Here is a 17349-nt window from a genome sequence, read left to right as displayed (position 1 = left end):
ATCCGATTACCCAAGCTATGAAATTTGGAAGTGCGGTTTGGGAGTCCCATTCTGAAACCCTTTGGGAATACGGAAAAATCTGACATGAAAATGGGTTAAAATTTCGACCCTCGTAGAAACGAAAAGTTTGAATGAGGCTCAATAGAGAATTGGGATACAAACTCATAGAGGTATCCCACTTCAAAATCGGGATCCGATTACCCAAGCTATGAAATTTGGAAGTGCGGTTTGGGAGTCCCATTCTGAAACCCTTTGGGAATACGGAAAAATGTGACATGAAAATGGGTTAAAATTTCGACCCTCGTAGAAAGGAAAAGTTTAAATGTACATCAACAGAGAATTAGAACACATACTCACAGAGGTATCCCACTTCAAAATCGGGATCCGATTACCCAAGCTATGAAATTTGGAAGTGCGGTTTGGGGTCCCATTCTGAAACCCATTGGGAATACGGAAAAATCTGACATGAAAATGGGTTAAAATTTCGACCCTCGTAGAAACGAAAAGTTTGAATGTACATCAACAGAGAATTAGAACACAAACTCATAGAGGTATCCCACTTCAAAATCGGGATCCGATTACCCAAGCTATGAAATTTGGAAGTGCGGTTTGGGGTCCCATTCTGAAACCCATTGGGAATACGGAAAAATCTGACATGAAAATGGGTTAAAATTTCGACCCTCGTAGAAAGGAAAAGTTTAAATGTACATTAACAGAGAATAAGAACACAAACTCATAGAGTTATGACATTTGTCGTTTTGTGGTAACTTGATCGCCTAACTAACTAACGTCTTAACTTTTATTTTCATCTGATTTTCTTAAGAAAAAAACCAAGTAGTTTTCTGAATTAAAAGTTACCTGGTTCATGTTTTGTACCCCTTTTCACCTCGTTTGCTTAGATTAAAGATGAATTTCAGGAATTACTCTCCCCGGCTTAATCGCGAATAGTTTCAGCTGGCAGCTTAATTAGTTAATTGAATCGGATACGGCTGCTACTTCGGTATCACCATCTCCCGCATCATTAGCATGCCGCCTGAGAGGCTGCCACCGCCTTTCATGGGGATCCATTGAACTCGGGCCTTTGATACTTGGGCTCTTCCTCCCTGCTCAACACCCGCTGTCAGGCGCTAGAAGTCGCTTAGTTCCGCCGGCTTTTCAGGGAACTCCCACGCAAAATGCCGAAAACCCCGGAAAACCCCTGCCCCGGAAAGTGGTTCGCTCCCCTTCCCCAACTGTCTCGGTTATTTACGCCAGCGGCATAACGTTGAAAGCAAATTGATATCATGTGGATTTGGCTTTCACTTTGTGGAATCAATAGGCGAAATCCTTTTGGCAGAGCCTGGCACAGAGCCACTCTGCTCCGCACTCCGTGTATATCTGCTGCCACTCGAGTTAAGCCAAGGATAATGATTATGTTGCGCAACGACTCCGGAGAAGGGAAAGCTTTGCATAGCTTTTCTGGTCTCTGGCAAGGGAGTCGGAGGGGGATGGGATCCAGAGGGGGCGAGGGATTTCGTAATCGACAGACAATCGACGTGAACAACATAATGGATATCGAACTCGAGCCGAGACAGTAGCCCACAGCCCCAAAAGCATACTTCAAGGCATTGCAACTAATTGGCTTTCCTTGAGTGAGGAGCCGGGTCCTCTCCTCGACCGCAGGGAAATGGCCACTCCTGTTTGTCTTCTATGCCACTTGATTGGAAAATCAAACTAATTAAAAGATTTCAATTAAACGCCGAGCTGGGAATGCAGGAGCCGCCATCCACTCCCCATGCCACAGTAATTCCATTAAAATGGCAAATCAATTTCAATAAATTCCATTCAAAGGTGGAAACGCAATTGCATAGCCAGCTCAGCTCAGTTCAGCTCAGGAGGTCCTGACGCTACTGCGACGACATCATAAAACTGTTTACATGCTGACAAATCTGTTAATTGAATCGCAAATCCAATTAAAACTTCGATTTTCTATCCGCCGGAACTTTGAGCTGCAAAAGTTCAAGTGCATAAATGGCCAACATGTGTGTGGCCAGGACATTCCGCTTTTGTGTCCCAAAAACTTTTCACAGCTTGTCGTCCTCGAAAACTCGCTCCTGCTCTTGCGTGTAAATTCAATAACAAATTTATGCGTCAATTTCGTTGAGGCTGCATTAAAGCGTACAATTTCCTAATTAGTCCGTCTGCCGTTTACACAGTCTGCCTGCCAAACTCGCTGCCCTCCCGCTGGCATTTCGCATTTCTGCACGCAAAAATAGTCAAAGCGAAACCGCAAGCTGCGCATAACTAACTCAACTGCTTTATTTGGACAAACCGCAGCCGCAGCTTCCCTCTGCCCAAACATCTCCATCCCAGGACACCATGGACGGGCCTGCTGTCGAAAAATAGCAACATATACAATTTCAAATGCAGTTCAGAGATGAGCAGCTCCCATTGGAAATAAATTTGATAACTTGTATTCTATCTATCTTTAGTTCAAACACGAGGTAAAGAACGAATTATTAAGTCTAAAGAATAAATTTGGAAGAGGGCTCCAGAAAAATCACTTTCATTTTAAAATCATTTATAAAAGCGTCAAAAAGTATGCAACATATATCCAGTATCAATTATTCGATATATGTTCAAAACGTAACATACTTTTAGACACTTTTAAATGTTATTTTAGTTATTGCAGTTTGCATACAGTTTATAAAATTTAGCTTTATTGTGCTTAACTTTACATTTTTTTAACATGCTACAAAATCGCACAAAAAAGATTTATCCAACTATCTTTTATCAATTTAATAGTGATTATCACGCCGAAAGGTGCATCTCTGGCGGCTCATTTGGTTTGTTCCGGTTTCGCTTGGTTTGGGGTCTCGGATTCGGGTTAGTTTCCCGGAGAGTGCCGTGTGGAGCCCATTAAAAGTGCATTTAGTGAAAATTTATCTGGGCGCAGAAAGGTAGCAACCGCAGGCGCATTTTCGCATTTTCGACTCCGGCCGGCTAGCTACAAGTGTGCGTGCCCGGAAACGGAAATAAAATAATTCTGGTTGCAATAGCAACAGGAAGTCTCTGCCTCTGCCACTTTAATCCTTCGCATCCCAGGGACTTGTGTCTGCCAGTTTTTGGCCTTCTGTCTGTTTGTGTTTGTATTTGTTTGTCTGTCTGACTGTTTGCTTGCTTGTTGGCCTGCTTGGCGTTGGTGCGAAGGTTTTACTGTTTATGCAAATGCTTTGGCCCACGAAATGCTTTAACCGAAAACACTTTAACCGCATTCACCTTGGGCCGCTGCTTGTTAGTAGCCATTGAGAGCAGAGCAGACAGAAACAGCTCCCCCAGCACTCTGAACTCCATTCAGCTGCCCAAAAGGCCGTAAAATGCCTGCAAGTTACGGCCATGTGCCCCTTGGCTGCTGTTCCCGAAAAATGTTTCATTGCCATTGGAGCTACACGGCTAAAAAACTAGAAAAAATTCCCTGGAAATTAGGTATGAAATCAAGAAGTATGTAACAACGATATTTCTTGAATATCATGTTTGAAAAGCAACAAAAATAGGGAAGCAGTGCAATATTCAATATTAATTTACCATTATTCAGTAGGACTTGTTTCAAACTCTGATCTACCTTTTCTTTGTCTGTACACAACTACAGATCCCCGGCTGCTCCAGACACCTCCTCCAGGACCACCTTTCCGACCACCACTTCATGGCTGCCTGAGTTTCTATTATGTAGCATATCGTAATCTCACTTGAGTCAAAGGTTTAGCTACAGACACCCAAAAACACCCGCAACACCCCAAAAACATCGAGGCAGCAACAACAACCCGCAGCTAACACTTTGTAAATAGTCATCGGCGTGTTTATTACTCAGCCGTGCCGGAGTGTCTGTCCCTTCCGCCGTAGTCCCTGGTCCTCGGTCCCTACCCGTAGTCCTCGTGCTCGACCTCGTCCTCTCCGCCGGAGCCTGGTGCCGTGTGGTCCTGCGGTTGGTTGTTAGTGTTGCCGTGTAATCGCTGTTGCGAAAGATTTTCACCCAAAGTGTGTGTGTTTGGGTGCTTGACTTTTCGCTTAATGAAAGTACAGTTTAAACTTTGCATATCCCGAAAGGATAACCGAAACTAGGTTTTGATCTGCGGATTTAAGGACGAACATCTTGGCATGATTGCCCCAATTTATTCAATTGATTTTAAATTGAGTTTTGGGTACGGTAAAGCTTTGACAAGAGTTTCTACTACAGTTTCGTTTTTATAACATTCGAAAAATCAGTTTTTCCATTAAGTTTTCATTTTACCAGGCTAGCAATTCCAGTTATTTAGCCAAACTACTTCCCAACCACAAAGTTTGAGTTTTCTATTGCAAAATATTTAATTACATATCTGCTTTCAAAGGGAACACTTTAATTTAATATGACAAACGTTGGAGAGAACTTTAAGTGGCCTTTAACAACGCAAATACCAGTGCAGCACACGGCCAAAACGGTGAGTAATTGGTAACTGCTACTTAGAGGCACTAACTACACTCGTTCTCCGTTTAATTCCGACCAGCATTTCCCCTTGACGTCACAACAACTGGCTAACAGCACAGGACAGAAGCAAAACAAACAATTTCTCTCGCACGAAATTTATCGTTTGCATAAATTTGCTTTATTGCCCGGCTCCCTGTCGCTGTGTGCGTGTGCGAGGGCGCTGGTATGTGTGCGGGTGAGTTAGTGGCTGTGTATTTGTGTTGCCAACGGAAGTGTAACTTTCGCTTCCAGGCCAGACATGGCCAGAACCAACAACAACAGCCGCAACGGGAGTGAGTCGAATGCGGCGAACAAAGTTTTCCATTATTCAATTTAACTAATGAAACTGAAAATTCATTTTACCACATTAACAAACACAGACAGACTGACTGAGGGGCAGGGGAGGAGGACACACCAGGACGCCAAAGGACGAGGCAGGAAATGTGACTCGCCTCCGGAAAAGGACATGTGTGCGTGCTGGACTCCTGTTTTTGGTTTCTCCGCCGCTATTTGAACAGCCATAAAGCGCGGAAATTTATATCCGAGAGAAAACTCGGCAAGGACAACGCGTCGAGGCGCCACCTTAGTGCGTTGGCATTTAAATAATTAAGTATATTTTTAGCCTGCCATTCGAATGTCCACTTGCGATGGACATGTGTGGGTAAAGTTGTTTAAGTTAGCTGAGCTACAAAAATATTCTTATTGTAAATCGCCAACCAAGGTGTCTAACAGTATGCAATTATTAAAGGTAGCGAAAAAAGCATACTTTTTGGCATAGTTTGTAAGTATATTCAAACAAATAAAGTGTACACCCATTTTTAAGGCGCGAGTAAAGCATAGTTTTCTTAAAAATACGACAAATTTTACATTTTAATTTCTTGTGGTAAAATTTTGTCGGCTTATTATAATAATATTACATTGTTTCGTCTGTTTGTGATGGCTCTGGCAGGCAGGCTCTTAAAAGAGTTCAATTCAAAATAAGTCTGAAGTAAGTATCTAGTCATCTTCCTCTTCCCCCAGGTCCTCGTCATCGGATGCATCTTCCATGTCATCGCTGAGGTTGTTGCTATCGGCGCTATTAAACTGGCCATCATCGTCGTCGTCGTCATAATCATTTTCGTCCCCGGCATCCTCGTCGATATTGTCCTCGACATCCTCGTCGGCTTCATCGCTTTCCCCCGAATTATCCTGCTCCATATTGAGGGAATCCATTGGAACAGCGCCCACGGCCACGTGGTCGCCGTTTCCCAAATCGTGTCGCAAAAAAGCAGGCGGGGATCCGAGTGCCTTGCTCGAGGCCTCCGGGGACTTAAGGACATTTGCCGATGGCTGTTTTTGGATAGCCTCCGTTTTCCGAGGGCTCTCCTCCCCGGCTGTGTTGCGAGTCCGGTGGTTAGGGTTCGGCTCCTTGGTGGAAGTCGATCCCTGTGGGCGCGGTTGCAGCAGAGGCAGGGTATCAGGCTCGATGGTTTTCTCATATTCGGTGAAGTTAAACAGAGGAGGGAGACTCCTGCCGTTGGGCAGCTGCTGATATGGATCATGCCGGAGTTCGTCGAAAAACGGATGGGCACAACCCATCATCGGCGAGACCCGTTGCTGAGGGGAGTATATAAGCATCTTGGAAACCAAATCGATGGCCTCCGCAGGGGTGCGAATCCTGAATACCTTGGCCCACGGATGTGGCTTCAACTGTGGCAACTTGAACTGCTTGTAGTGGGGATTCATGTCATGCAGCTGCTCGGAGGTGGGAGTACCCATAACCTTCACGATCTCCACAATCTGGTCCACACCCGAGTCCCCGGGAAAGATGAGCTGGCCCAGGAGGAGCTCCGCCATCACACAGCCGGCGCTCCAAATATCGATCTTGGTGGTGTAGTCCGTGGCACCGAATATCAACTCCGGCGCGCGATAATACCTGGAGCAGATGTACGAGACGTTGGGCTCCCCGGAGACCAGCTGCTTGGCACTCCCGAAATCGCAGAGCTTTAGGATACCCGTTTCGGAATCAAGAAGCATGTTCTGCGGCTTGATATCCCGGTGGCAGAATCCCAGACTGTGGAGATACGCCATGCTCCTGAGCAACTGGTACATGTAAAGACGGACAAAGTTGACGGGCAAAGTCTGCTTAGCCCTGGCGTACTGACGTTCCACCTTGTACAAAGTCTCAGGTAAGTATTCCATCACCAGGTTTAGGTAAACCTCATCCCGTTTCTCGCCACTCGAGTAGAAGAACCACTTGAGCGTGATGATGTTGTCGTGGCGCAACTTACGCATGATTTGAAGTTCCCGATTCTTGAAGCGACGATCCTGCAAGACCTTCTTGATAGCCACCGGTTCGTTGCTGGGAACCATCTTGGCCTGGAAGACCACACCGAAGCTGCCGTTGCCCACCACTTTGGCGTCCGTGTAGCTGATCTCGCTCATCACATCCGCACCGTAGGCGTTGGTCGCCACCACGGTGGTCACCTTGTTGCTTATTCCATTGCTCTTGCTCTGAGAAGCCATTTCGTCTGATCCTTCACTTTGTTTCCGCTTCGCTTGGGCTATTCACCAGTTGCTGTCTAAATAACAGAAAATGAGGAGATCATGTGTTTGAATATGTGAACAAAAGAAAAGTTGTAGAAACAAAGTAGTGTGTGAGGTTGGCTCCTTGGTTTCGATCCCTGGAACTGACAGCTTTAGAGTTAAATTCCAGGGTTCCTGAGATTAATTTTGACTGTATATTTTCAGTTTATCAGTATGATTATTATTCACTGCTTGGAACGGTGTAAACAGAAATCCCACACCTGGCTGTATCGTGCCGACTGTAGGGTTGGGAAAACATCGGCAGTGTGCACCATCGATAGTTTTCGCTATCGATACTATCGACAATTATAGAAAATAAACTAAATTAAAAAACAAATAAAAGATCTGTTCATCGTTGTATCAACAAATGCAACAATCAACTGTAGTTGATTGTGCCACACCCCGCATTTGCCTACTACTTCTGATTAACTGAGTTATATTTTGAGTTATTAGAGCTATTCATTCTGAGTGTGATACTTACAGCAGTTGAGTGTCCTGTCATAAAAAGAAACTAAGTATTTAATAGCTCGCCCACTCATAATTCACAAGACCCAAGTGTAGTTGTCGCTCAAAGTTGTAGTGGAAACTGATTTCTCAGCTGCCTGAGCTTGCTTTCGTCCCTCCGAGTTCTGTTTTTGGCCACTTGAGCCTAACTTATGCAAGGCCATTCATAATTCGTGAGGGCTTCCTTTGTGCTGTGTAAGTTGGCTAATTTCGCAGGACCCTTGCATTGTTGTCCACGACTCGACTTTCGACTTGAAAGTTTCGCCGGCGCCTTTGTCTTCTGGCATCTTATCGCTCCGGCTAACTTGACTTGGCCCTTCTTGTCTTGGCCATCCTGTCCACTGGCTTATCAAAAGACCGTGCTTTTACTGTTTCCTTACAGTTGAAGTGCCCCGGAGGGTGGCGTTTTTTATATAGCCCAGATAGCGCAGATGGCTAGCCCCCGAAAACGAATAAAAATGTGCTTCACAAGTGTTTGTATAAAATGTCGCTTGCAGTTTATTTTTTACTGGTAATTTTATTGTATATATTAGATATATATTTGTAAAAGTGACACACTCATGGTAAAATCTTGTTAGAGACATTTAATCGTATATATTTAAGTTTCCGTTTCGTTTACAGTTTACACCAATATTCAGTAGATTGTAAGTGTTTAATCGATAATGTTTCATATGCATTCCGTATTCGTATTCGTTTCTACTCTAGTTTGACCACACAAATCGTTGAGTAACGCTATTAATAGGAGGGGTATTTACACAGTTCAGGAGTCACGAAAGGTCGACGGACGGACAGACTTAAATTAGTTGCAAATGATTAAACTAAGCTTAATGGGGCTTAACGTATATGGTCAAAAGTTGCTCGCTTACGTAAATATTATTGAAATTGTTGGACGTTGTTGGCATAAGTAAGTAAGTAGGTCGGGGCTACGGCTGGAGTATCCTCTACGAACATAATATATTTTATTTAAATTTAAATACATACACACATAGGCTACTACAGTTATTTGGCTTTTCTCGTTGCTGCGGCTGCTGGCTGCAGTAAAATTAAATTTTACATAATCTTGTGTGGGCTCTTGTGTAAGAGGCATTATTTAAATGCGTATCAAATTGGTTCTTAGTAGTTAATAAAAACGTATATTTAATTTACTTCCGGGCGCACACAGATACCGAGCACAACAATAAAATTTTATATTTATCGCCAACGATTTCCGGCCAGAGTCCTTTTTGTGAACGTGTGTGTGCCGGACTGTCTGTGTGCGCCGCTTGTGCTGCCTACTTTTTGGGGGCCTGGCTTTTCCTAAGTTTTCCGAGCTTTCCGCGTTGTCTGGCTTGTGCGCATATTTTAATAAATTTTATGCCGCTGAAATGTGCCCCGCTTATCATTAACGCACAATTTATTTTTGCTTTTATGCTTCTGTGTTCTCTTTTTCGTGCTCTTATCCTGCAGGCCCCCAATTGCTGTTGTTTATCTGTGAGATACATTTGCTTTTTGGCTTTTTGATTATTCGCGTCTTAAGATTACCGGGCTTCCGCGCTACGATTAAGTTTCCGTACCCCCAACTGGCTTATATACAGCATTATCTATTTACATGTTGGCATAATGTGCATTTAATTTGCAAACGCAACGTGCTGGCGAAAGTTTCGGACCAACTTTTGCCCGGCGGCTTTTAAATGTTGTTTATTGTTGCTCCTCGTCTGTTGATGTTGAACCCGCACATGTAGTTTCCATTTAACTTTCCACTTACACGTCGTGCGTGTTTATTCTTTTCTAGAGCCAAGCCTGCTGCTGCTCGTAGAGTTGTTGCTGCTGGGCGAGCTGCTGCTGCTGCTGGGATTGCTGATGTTGCTGCTGCTGATGCTGCTGCTGTTGCTGTTGCTGCAACCAAAGTTTGCAGAAGGCAGTGGGCGGCGGGTTGGAGGCGCAGCTCACTCCTGCGGCAGGGGCATGGTCGGCGGGCTTTGGCTATTGCAAATTAAATTTAGCTAATTCTCACAACTCTGTGCTCATTTCGCTTACAATTGCGCTCTGCCGTTTGCATTGTAGTTTTGTGGTAGTTGCATTTGCATGGCATGAAAATAAAGTGGGGAAAAGAGGGTTTTCGGGGGTGGGCGAGAAGAGAAGAAAATATTTGCACATGTTAGAAAAAGTTTCCTTGTTGATTCGATTTTCTCATTTAAGTTTTCTAGTGCTCGGTAATGTAAGTGTGGGTATAGGTGAGTGTGTGTGGTGTGTGGTTGTGAGTGTAGCTGGTTAGTTTGCTCTAGCGACTACAGTGCGTATGCGTTGTGGTGCTCTTAAATCCGAAGTAAGTTTACAAAAAATATAGTTCAAGTGCCGCCACGCAGTTTATGGCCGCAGTAAATCCAGTTTTATCGCCGCAACTGCCACAAATTGAATACTTTTTATCATTTCAGTCGGCGCCGCACCACAAATAATTACTTAATTTAATCATAAACCAAAAAGAAATCCTGCAAGGGAAAAGCCATCGCTCCCCATTATGTGTGTGGCAATGGGGTGAGTTTTATACAGCCATTCATAAGCTTATCTCTCCGCCCTCGGGCAGAAATGTGCGTCAAATTTACGATTGCCACTCGGGCACTTTCCACATTTTCAGCACTTTTCCTTTTCGTTTTCTATTTCCTTCTGTGACAAAAATGCGTAAAGTTTCCCGAGTCCCTTTGTTGCTGCTGGTGGCGTGTGGCCTAGCTACAAGTCGCGATGGGCTCCAAATGGCCGAGTTCCGGGGGCCAAGGGGTTGCTGGGATCGGGGCTTAATCTAAAACAAGAACTGTCGTTGTACCAAGGTCGAGCACGCAGACCCCTTGTGGATATACCCTTTCAAGGAGGGGACATAAGTTAGGACCTCACAAAGGAAAAAATAACATTAGAACTCTTAACAAACTTTAAACAATCAGTACAGTGTTGATACATTTCATACATTTCGAGGAAATGTTCTCTGACAGTAATGACTGTACTATTGCTTGTTGATATCAAACAAGTATCCCTTGCAGCGGAAAACTTTGTAAATATTAGATGACCCCAAATATTTATCTTAATCAAATAGAGAGTAACCCGAGGTCCCCAAAACGCCGCAGGCCAGCCATTTTCCCTTTCAACTGTTTGGTATGCCTTTTTTTGTGCTTCTGCGAAATGTTGTTTATTTGGCTCCAAAGTATTTCTACGATATGAAATGCTTTCTAGCCCGGTTGTTGTTTCACTTTTTGTATTTTCACTGGCTGCCACCATTGCGCCTTTTTGCTTTCATCGCTTATTTTTTGGGGGTTTATTTTGTTTTGTGGCCTGTTGTTTTGTGGAAATTTGTATTTATGTGCGGGTCGGGGCCCGAAACATTGGCACCGGGCCATCGAGCCGGCAGAAATATCATTTGCCCGGCCCCACGTACATATATTTTAATGTGCGACTGTGGGTGTGCTTTCGGTGTCCTATCATATTTTCCGGCTGGCATGTGTGAGGGACTTTGTCTTTGTATCCCTGAAAATTATGTATATTTTTAGCACTTTCGCTTGTTTTGTTTTCGCTTATCGAGTTTGAAGGTCATTTGCTTGCAATTCCCGGCTCGCAATAAATGTCCCGGGCCCCCACATCCATTGGGATGACGAGGGCTGGCTGTCTGGTTGGCTGGGCGGTTAATTCGTTGTGAAATTGTCATTTGTAGCTTCAATGGCTGCGTGCAATGCGGCGTATGAGTAATATTTCTGTGCCCGGCCGTAGCATACTTTCCCGGGCTAACGAGGGTGGAGGTGTGGGGAGTCCCGAAATTTAAATTGACATGTTTAAAGTCAATTTGCCCCAAGTTTGGCTCGTAAACAAAACACGGCCGGCTGTTTCAGACTCAGATTCCACCCCGATGACATTAACCTATTCATTTGTAAATAGGCTGTCGAATTTCCTAGCTTACATAAATATTTGTGCGTTTCTGTGTTGCCCCGCCGAGCGGAAAAATGTCGAGGAAAAATGGGGGAAAGGCAGTCAAATCAAATGTAAATCCAGAACGAAAGCAGGCCGAAGGAGCCCGGCAAGTGAAATTGAAATGAAAATGAATGTTTGCCTGAGAGGCTTTTGCGCCATTGTTTTGGCCCCCAAGTCGATTGTTATCTTGGCCCAGAGGCAATTGAAAATTGGCAGCTGGGAGGTCCCGACATCCTCGACATCCTCGACATTTCCGCGTTGCGTGGGCCTAACGGGCACATTAATACATAATTTATAATGTTTTCGTTTCGTTCTGTTTTCGCGCACTTAAAGGAGATGCTTCGTGTATCTGTGTTTTTCGGGGGAGCTGACGGGCGTTTTTCCTTAAATTTCCCGCGCCGTTCAATGGAGGGAAAACGAGTGGGGTGGGGTGGGGAAACAAAGGGCATTCAACTCATTATATTGTCTGCCAACATCTCAAAGCTAAAACTCGAATGCAACCTTAACAATAGCAGATACACACAATAACTCGACTTCGATCGAACTGGGTAGCAAAAACTGCATTTCATCTAAAGGTAAAGTCACTTCTCTTGCTTCATTTCCGTTTTAACATGCAGGTCAAAGGTCGCTATCGGTACTGGTATAGGTATTGGTGGGGGTATTATTTCTTGTTAGCTACGGAAACGAAAATAGGTTGTACCTACTCGAACAGAAACAAACAGAACAACAGGACGAACCGAAAGCAACTGAAAATAAAACTTACCGTCGACTACTTTGGATAATTGGCGAAAGGATTATCTCTAAGCTGGAGGAAATGTTTTGATTTTGTTGCAGGCTGGCAGTTGATGTTGCCGCCGTGCCACTTGCTGCTGTTGCACCTGTGACATTGTTGCTAGAGGTGGTGGTGTTGGGTGGGGGAATCGCATTCGCATTCGCCGGGCTATTGGAGTGACTATTGGTGGTGTGGCTACTTGGGTTCAGATTCGGATTCAGATTCAGATTCGTGTTTGTATTCGTATTTGCGTTCAATGAGGGACAATTTAACGTTTGGCTGCCGCTGGTAATTGGCCCTAGTTGCTTCGCCGGCTGACCACTGTACACATTCGCATTGCAATTATCGAAATTAATATTGCTCGATGTGCTCGACTGACGACCACTGCCGTTGTTGTTGTTGCTGGGGCAGTTGCCGCTGCTGATGCTGTTGTTGTTGTTGTTGCTGTTGCCGGAGCTATTGTGACTGCCCGTGGGGGACATCAAAGGAGCATCCGCATCAAACATGTCCTCGGCCTCGGCGGCCTCGTCGTCTTCGGTGTCCTCGGTCTCGTCGTTGGTGGTCTGGGCGTGCTCCATCTGCAGGGCCTCCAGGACAATCATGGCCTCGTCCTCCTCGCTGCAGGAGTGCGATGAGGAGTGCGACATCGCCTGCTTTCGGGGATCGCAAATCGAATCCGATTCGGGGGTGGTGGGGGGTTGTGGGGGTGGTTGGCAGGTTTGCGGGTTGAAAATACAAACAAGGTTTAGCTTTCTTGCAGGGCTCTCTACCACGCTCTATTGCTCGGTGGCTCTAGCACAAACGGCATGCAACTTACACAGCTAGTTGTTTAGCACAATATTAGGCTTACTAATTTTACGTAATAATATTAGGGCACAGGCAAACACAAACACATGCTGTTTATCGACAATTTCCACTAGGCAAATAGTATTTCAATTGGAAAAATATTGACAAAATCAACCAAATCTAAGCGCCGCTAGTGTGGCGTTTTAATTAATTACAAAACAGTAACGAAAATACCCCTGCCCAGGGTTTATGAATTTATCATTAGGGCCGCGGGCCCTGTGCAATTTTAATTACACGCAAAATACTCGAACAAGGGCCCCAATCAACAATGCCCGCTGCCAGGGTCCAAAGCCGATGGTAATGGCAACAAAAGCCCTGGCGGCCAAACAGCTGACCATTCGATTCAAACCGCGTGCACAGGTGGCCAGCAAAGGCAGGTAGCTGGGGATTCGGCGGGGGACTGGGCACTGGTTTCGCCTGAAACCCGGGGGAGCAGCCGGCGATTCCTAACCCATTCGAAATGCGCCACACGCCCTGCGGTTCTCTGTTGATTGCACACCGGATAGCGATTCCTACGCAGAGTCCTGCCTGTTCCAGGGGTTAGTTAGCCGGCTTTGCGGGGCTGCCTTTAAAGAGGGCTCCGCAAATAGCAATTTAAAGTGGCTACTAGGAAACCTCCTTTAGTTCGTTTTATGACTGAATAGCTTAATGGGATGGAAATTACGTTTCACAGTTGGTTCACCCATGAAAACTATTGTCAGATTACGTTTTTTACATTTTTTACGGCTCTCAAATATATTTCGAAAGAAAAACAAACACTTATAAACTTATATAAATCAAAATGTCACAACCAAAGACGACGTTTTCCTCTTAAGTTTCAAATTTGTCTCTTTATCTTTACCTAGAGCACATTACCCCCTCGAACCCGATCGGTTAAAAACATAAGTAAACAAATGACCATTTCTCGATTTGCATTTAAGCCAGATATTAAGCCATTCAGGTGGCAGACATGTGAGGTAACTAATCGCATTGGATGCGACCGGGCTCTTCCCCTGTCTCTGGGCCAATACACTTAAAAGCTCATTCAATTTGGCCAAGACACGTTCGCTCGTAGCCCATTTGATGCCTTTATGATGGCGAGTTCTTTGCCAAAAGTCAACACATGAGCCCACAAAGCTGGGAAAAGCAGGCAAAAGCTGGAGTGGTGCTGGGGAAATGGCTGGCGGCCAGTGAGATTCATTTGTAAATGAAATCAGAAAGGTGCACAAACACACTCGAATGCCGGAACGGTTCGGGTGCCAGGGGTCTGAGTATCTCAGTTGCTGAGTATCCTTCACTCACTTAAGCTTACGGCCTTTGTGTACCGGCGGCTTATGCTTTTTGTAGCCAAACTACACAAGTTTGCCGCACAGAACACAAGTTTGTTTTGTACCCAAACATATACAAAGTTTGTTTGATTTTCTATTAATTAAAATTGCATTCAACTTGAAAATCGTATTTGTGCCGCAGGAGGCAAGTTTATCTGCTGGGCCCCGCCCACATCCACTTCCATTTCCATTCAATAATGAACTTTGAATTGTAGCCTAATGGAAACACGTACAAGATTGCATAAACAAACTTGAGGAGCGTTGGCCAAAGCCGAGCCGAAGCCAAGGAATTTAATTAATTTTCCTCCCCGTTTATGGGTGTGTGCCTGCGCACACGAGTGTGTGGCGAGTGTGTGTGTCTTAATTGGGCAAACACGCCCATGGCCAACAAACACTAATGCATCAAATTGTCTGGCATAAATGTGGCCCAGTGTCAAACGCCCCGTTCATTAACACGCGGCTCCAGGAGAGCAGGGGAGCCGAAAGCGGAGAACGGCTAACAGGACGCATCCAATGTCAGGGACGGCGGTCACCACCTCGTCTGGCAACTGTCACCATCAAAGATAATTGCCACCTACGCTCTATTTTTTCCACTCCCCCAACAGCTTCGTCGCAATCCCCCTGCTATTGTATGCAGGAAAACATTTGAAAAAAAATGCATAAAAATATGCCATATGCCGCCCGCAGGGCAAATGACAAAGGGGCGTTTAGACTGGGGAAAAAGTGCTTTCAATTGCCTACATGATGAATAATTAAATCATACACGGGATGTTGCATAAATAAAAGAGTATTTGTTTAAAGTTTCCCTTTGTTTCTCACTTTTTACATTTTCCGCACTATTTGACGGGGAAAAATGTTTTCTGCCAATAAATCAATTGGCAATTTCACATTTTTATGACCGTTTTTTGTTCGAGCTTTTTTCAAAGTTATGATTGAATGCATTTGTGCTGCGGTCATTGTTTACTCTGGTCATTGTTTTCTAAATTTAACATTTCAGGCTGTTGACCAAGGCTGTCATAACTTTATACGGCCCTTAACCTTTACTCCTCAATCAACTCGGAAAAAGTGGTGCAAATTAAATAACGAACTTGTCAAATCGGCAAAATATTTATTTAAATTAAAGTGCTGATTTCCCATAGCCCAACAACTCACTCAATTTATCCTCTGAGTTTTTCTATCCCACTAAAGACGCTACTGCCAATAAGCAATCGCTTAAGGCCTATAAGTTTGCTGCCTTTATTGTTTGCCAATTGTGTTAATCTGGCATTTGTTAGGATTTGGCCGAGTGCGGCGTGTTCCCTGGGGCCACTAAAACGGAAACAGTCCGGACAATGGATATAATAACAACTGCAGGCGTTTCACCAGGGACAAACCATCATTCGATGTGTCCTTCGCCGCCGGCAAAGACTGCTAACCCTTGAAACAACACAGCAAATGGCAGAGACAACAGCAATCGAAACTTTTGCCACATTAAATCAGTAAATTTATTGACTTAACTGCTTTTCGGGGCGAGGACTCCACGGAGGACACCAACCCATCCCCTTCAGCCACGCCTCTTTTTTTCCTGCTCTCCCTTTTCTGGGGGCTGTCAGCAGTGGCGTTTGTCTCTTGGCCGCTGGCTGCGCACTTTGCCACTTTGGCCCGGCCAAGATGGTGTCCCTAGTCCCATATCCTAGTACACTCAAACCATATACTGAAACTACTTAAAAAGTAAATTTTGGGTCGGAAATCACGTTTTTTAAATAATTTGTGTCAAAAAGTATGCAACAGAATATATTTAGGATCAGACAGACGACAGTACTTTTTGCACTGCATACTTTTAGGTGTCTTTTCTTAAAACGATTTCAATTTCAGACATTAATCAAAATTATGAAACTAATATCTTAAATGCTGACCAATATGGACTATTCTAATGATTCCATTTTTAATATGTGGTCCTTTACCAAAAAAGTAAAAAGAATGCCACAGAAAGTTACGCCTCTGAAGAACAGCAATGGTAACTGGTGTCGCTCCTTAGAAGAGCAAGTACAAACATTTGCGGAACACCTTGGCGACAGATTCACTGCGTTTAATTTCGCATCCGAGGAGGATATCAACAGAATAAACGAAATACTACAGCGCCCTTTCCAGATGTCACCTCCAATAAGACATATCCGTCTGGAAGAAGTCTCAAACATGATACGTACCCTCAAAAGTCGAAAGGCGCCAGGTCATGACCTAATAAGCAACGCAGTACTTAAAATCCTTCCCAAGAGAGCACTATTACTTATCACATTGATATTCAATGCGATACTTAGAGTGCAATACTTTCCCAAAAAATGGAAGAGTGCTAGAATCAGTATGATTCTAAAGCCAGGGAAACCGGAACAGGATCCATGCTCCTACCGGCCTATCAGCCTCCTGCCCTCTTTATCGAAGGTAATGGAAAGGCTGATAGCTTCCCGACTTATAATACACCTAGAAGACAATGATACTATCCCAATGCACCAATTCGGATTCAGAGCCGGCCACAGTACGATTGAGCAATTGCACCGTGTAGTCAATCACATCCTGAAGGCCTACGACAATAAAGAATACTGCAACGGCATCTTTCTTGACATACAACAGGCATTTGATAGAGTTTGGATCCCGGGACTACTAGCCAAAGTCAAAACAGCGCTGCCAGCCAACCTGTTTGAGCTCATCAGATCGTTTCTCACAAACAGAGATTTTTGCGTCCAGTCCAGAGACGCAATCTCTGCAAATGTTGCCATTACAGCTGGCGTTCCCCAAGGAAGCGTCTTAGGACCGCTACTGTACTCCATCTTTACAGCAGACATCCCCAAGCCAAGCTATGAAGAAATGACCTACGACAACAGCAAAATGCTGCTGGCCAGCTTCGCTGACGACGTCTGCTTTCTCAGCTCCTCGAACAGTGAGACCGAGTCTTCACAAACGCTGCAAAC

General features: G+C 44.6%; 2 protein-coding genes across 10 annotated transcripts in view; both read right to left on the bottom strand.

The window, feature by feature from the left end:
• Positions 1–5320: 5320 nt before the first annotated feature.
• On the bottom strand, positions 5321–7163 carry LOC108025061 (putative glycogen synthase kinase-3 homolog). Its single transcript, XM_017095319.3, has one exon. The coding sequence runs from the start codon at positions 6983–6985 to the stop codon at positions 5477–5479; it is 1509 nt and encodes a 502-aa protein (XP_016950808.1). The 5' UTR covers positions 6986–7163; the 3' UTR covers positions 5321–5476.
• Positions 7164–8120: 957 nt separating this feature from the next.
• The window catches only part of LOC108025277 (band 4.1-like protein 4), a 58974-nt gene continuing 49745 nt past the window's right edge, over positions 8121–17349 (bottom strand). For 3 of the 9 annotated variants that reach the window (XM_017095646.3, XM_017095650.3, XM_050889254.1), the window contains 2 exons: positions 12243–12901; positions 9382–9574 (listed from right to left, as the gene is read on the bottom strand). In XM_017095646.3, the coding sequence (XP_016951135.1) occupies positions 9562–9574; positions 12243–12901 (672 nt within the window). In that variant the 3' untranslated portion in view covers positions 9382–9561. Of the gene's footprint in view, positions 12902–17349 lie in introns of all 9 variants that reach the window. The other 6 variants (XM_050889257.1, XM_050889258.1, XM_044092908.2 and 3 more) reach the window with 5 other exon arrangements.

The sequence above is a fragment of the Drosophila biarmipes genome, chromosome 3R (assembly GCF_025231255.1).
Source record: "Drosophila biarmipes strain raj3 chromosome 3R, RU_DBia_V1.1, whole genome shotgun sequence".
Taxonomy (NCBI): Eukaryota; Metazoa; Arthropoda; class Insecta; order Diptera; family Drosophilidae; genus Drosophila; species Drosophila biarmipes.
This window is presented reverse-complemented; position numbering and strand designations above follow the sequence as displayed.